This window comes from Drosophila gunungcola (assembly GCF_025200985.1).
Source record: "Drosophila gunungcola strain Sukarami chromosome 3L unlocalized genomic scaffold, Dgunungcola_SK_2 000002F, whole genome shotgun sequence".
NCBI classification, from domain to species: domain Eukaryota; kingdom Metazoa; phylum Arthropoda; class Insecta; order Diptera; family Drosophilidae; genus Drosophila; species Drosophila gunungcola.
Window position 1 is genome coordinate 7,004,068 of NW_026453178.1, and position 3,564 is coordinate 7,007,631.

Consider the following 3,564-nt stretch of genomic DNA (forward strand, 5'->3'; position numbering starts at 1 on the left):
CCAACAATAATCAGACAGAGGCATGTCACACTAGGAAAGGGTTAAATTGGCCAAACTAAAAACTAGTTGAGTTATTTATGAGTGGTTCGGGACAATAGCAGCTAAAAAAAATTTTTTCACATAAGAAGCCAGAAATAAATAACATGTCTACTATTACCTCGAGTTCTTAACTTCGATTTATGTATTCATATACAGGTCAGCAAAAACCAAAACTATATATTAAATATCTTTTTAAAAAAGTTTTATCATAAGAAATTAAAGTAAAATTTGATATATATACAAGATTTTAATTATGAAAAATTATTTTGACAACAAAGTGAAGTAGGTTTTTATTTCCTAGTTATAAAACTCCGTAAAAATTAGGTGAAAAAAATTAAGTCTTAAAGAATACTGCAAATTTTTATACAAATTAATATTACATTTTGAATTTATCATTTAGGTACTACAAATTTTTGTCATACACTGGCATTAAGATATCTCACATTTTTGTGCATCTGCTGAAATGAAAACATCCGTAGTCCCATGCTCTTTTACTTTTTCATGATGGCAAGACTGGCTTTGAAGATACTTCTGGAGGAGATTCCGAACATGTCCAGCAGAACGGCGGGTGGACCCGATCTGGGTACTGTGGGCACATAGAGATGCTTGACCACAAAGTTTCGGTAGTCGGCCAGGGCACTGAGCACTGCCTCGCCCAGCCCGCCTTGCTGGTAGTGGTCCTCCACGACGACAATTCGGCCCCGACACAGCTTTCCGTGCTTCACAATTAGTTGCACATCGAGGGGCTTCACTGTGAAGGGGTCGATCACGCGGGCCGTGATGCACTCCTCCTCCAATCGCTCAGCGGCGGCCAAACACTCGTACAATGTGACCCCGGCTCCAATCAACAGCACCTCATCCGATGGCTTCTGGCGCACCACCTTGGCCAGTCCGACGGCAAAGACTTCATCATTGTTGTAGATCACAGTGGTGTTCGGATATGTGGTCCGGATGAAGCACACGCCCTTCGTATTGGCCGCCAGCTCCACCGCCCGCTCCGTGCTGACTGCATCCGTGGGATAGAAGACCGTGCTGCCAGGAATACTCCGGAACATGGCCATGTCCTCCAGTCCCATCTGCGAGGGTCCATCCTCGCCCACACTGCAGCCACAGTGGGAGCCCACGAAGTTCACGTTCGTGTGCGAAATGGCTCCCATGCGGATCTGATCGAAGGCCCGCGTGAAGAAGGCGGCATATGTCGAGACGAAGGCCACCGTGCGGCGTCGACAGGTGGCGCCCACGGCCACGCCCACCAGATTCTGCTGCGCTATGAAGCACTCAATGAATCGCTCCGGAAATGCATTCCTCATCTTATCCGCATACGTGGAGTTCTTCGTGTCGCCATCGAGAGCAATCACCCGGCAATTATCCGCCGCGATTTTGGCCAAGGCAGTGCCATACGCATAACGAGTGGCCACCGAATCCCCCAGCCGATAATTGGGCGGATTGCACAGCATTATGTTGTTGATATTCACATCGGGGGCGTGGCCGCATTTGCCTATCTTCTTGGGTGACAGATGCACATTCGGATTGGCGATCATCATCTGCAGGAGGAGTTACATTTTCAAAATTACATTACGAAAAGAAAATTGCTAGTTCACAGCCTAGGCTTTAAGCAAGAACTAATCCTTTTAAAAAATATTATAGGTATTCTCCAAATTGATTCCATACAACCAAAAATGTGAGGCTTTTTTTAATTTTGCAGATTGTAGAGCACAATAACTTAAACTAAAATAGTCAGAGTGAAATCGTTTGAAACCTAACCAGAATTTTTAAGAAAATATAGTGAATTTAAGCTCTTGTAGCAAAATGGCAAAACCCTACCTGTAAGTTCTTAATAGCTGCCTCAGCCTTTTTTCCCAATGGCTGTGCGTGCATTTCATCGATTCCTTCGACCCCCAGAAAGTCCTTTCCCTTTATGGTCCTGGCCAACAGAGCCGTGGGCTTGCCCTTGGTACTGGCCGCGTTGTGAAACGCCTTGACCAGTTCATCGATGTCGTGGCCGTTCAAGACCAGGGCATTGAAGCCAAAGGCATCCAATCTCTCCCGGTAGACCTCCATTTCAGCGACATTATTGGAGCACATCAGCTTGTTCATGTCGAAGATGACGCACAGGTTGTCCAGGCAATAGTGACCGGCAAAATGGAGGGCTTCCCAGACGGCTCCCTCTCCAGATTCGCCATCTCCGAGGATCACATAGGTGCGATATTCGGCCTTGTCCAGGTACTTGCCCACATAGGCCATTCCGGCGGCCACGGCCATGCCCTGTCCCAAGGATCCGGTGCCCACGTCGACGAAACTGAGCCGTGGAGTGGGATGACCCTCCAGGTCGCTGTCCACCTTGCGCAGATTGAGCAGCTCCTCCACCGGAAAGAGTCCTGCCTCCGCCCATGCGGCATACAGAATGGGAGCGGCATGTCCCTTGGATAAGACCAATCGATCGCTGGAGGGATCGCGAGGATGCTTCAGATTGAGGCGCATTTGCTGGAAGAACAGCACTGTCATAATCTCGGCCAGCGAGGAACAGGACGTCGGGTGACCCGACTTGGCCGCCTGCGTCGAGGTGATCGAGTGAATGCGCAGTTTGTGGGCCACGTCCTTTAGATTCTGGAACACCTTGCTGTCCAGCTTCGGTGACGACATTTTGCTCGCTTTCTCCTGTTACAATTTATTTTTGGGTGTTTCTGAAACCTAACCAAAGACCTACTGTTTCGGGTTTTCTTTATTAGCTTGTACTACCTAAAAATTGAAATTTATAAATTCCATTTAAATTTGATCTTGATACTTAGCTAGAGAAAAAATAACATATGTCAATATTAAATTGACAGTTTTTGTAGGATTTATTTTTTAAACAACTTTCTTAAAATCTTATGATAATGAGGAGAACCTTTTTAACTTATACTAACCAAATTTTATTTTAAAAAAATTTGTGCTCCCTCAATAGACATTTAAAATTTATAATAATCTTAGTTGGTGTGAGATAAAATCCTTCCAAGTTGTTCCATTAATAAACAAGAGAAACTCCAATTTCTTTCCCTTTTCCAAGCGTTCAGAAAATTGCCACATTCTAGCCTTGTAAAAATGATTTTATGGTTTTTACTGCATACTGTTTTTTATTAATTGTAATTTTTGCAGCAAACTGAATGCATCACAACATCCATCCGCACTCGAATCAATCAAATCGTCTAGAAAAGTCGTAAATATTTTGAAGGAAGAAACTCACAACAAAAAGATTCCCTCAATGGAGAATGTATAAAAATTGCAGTGTGAATTTACGGATAAAAAATTGCAGTTCTCACAGCGAGGAAAACGAAAGAAATAAACCCAAAATGCAGCAGCAACCCTCTGGACCGATAAATGCCCATCAATGAGCCAAGAGGTGCAGTTTTGAAAACAGTTTAAATTTGATTTGGGTGCGAGTTGAAATTGCGCGAGGGGTTGCATTGCATTGGATTTGGATTCTAACCCTTTACCCTGGGTCACCGATGCGATTCGTCTGTCCGAGCGCTAAATAAATCATTTCTC

The 3,564-nt window shown here is 44.4% G+C and overlaps 1 protein-coding gene across 1 annotated transcript; it reads right to left on the reverse strand.

The window, feature by feature from the left end:
* Positions 1–373: 373 nt before the first annotated feature.
* Positions 374–2,817, reverse strand: LOC128257489 (transketolase-like protein 2). Its single transcript, XM_052988519.1, has 2 exons — positions 1,864–2,817; positions 374–1,583 (listed from the first exon to the last, which is right to left on the reverse strand). Exons 1-2 carry the CDS (start codon positions 2,680–2,682, stop codon positions 531–533), a joined length of 1,872 nt encoding a protein of 623 aa, XP_052844479.1. The 5' UTR covers positions 2,683–2,817; the 3' UTR covers positions 374–530.
* Positions 2,818–3,564: the final 747 nt, after the last annotated feature.

Coding starts and splice junctions, on each gene's coding strand:
- LOC128257489 (XM_052988519.1), bottom strand. CDS start 2,682: ATGTCGTCACCGAAGCTGGACAGCAAGGTGTTCCAGAATCTAAAGGAC. Junction 1,584..1,863: donor CAGCTATTAAGAACTTACAG/GTAGGGTTTTGC, acceptor CTCCTCCTGCAG/ATGATGATCGCCAATCCGAA.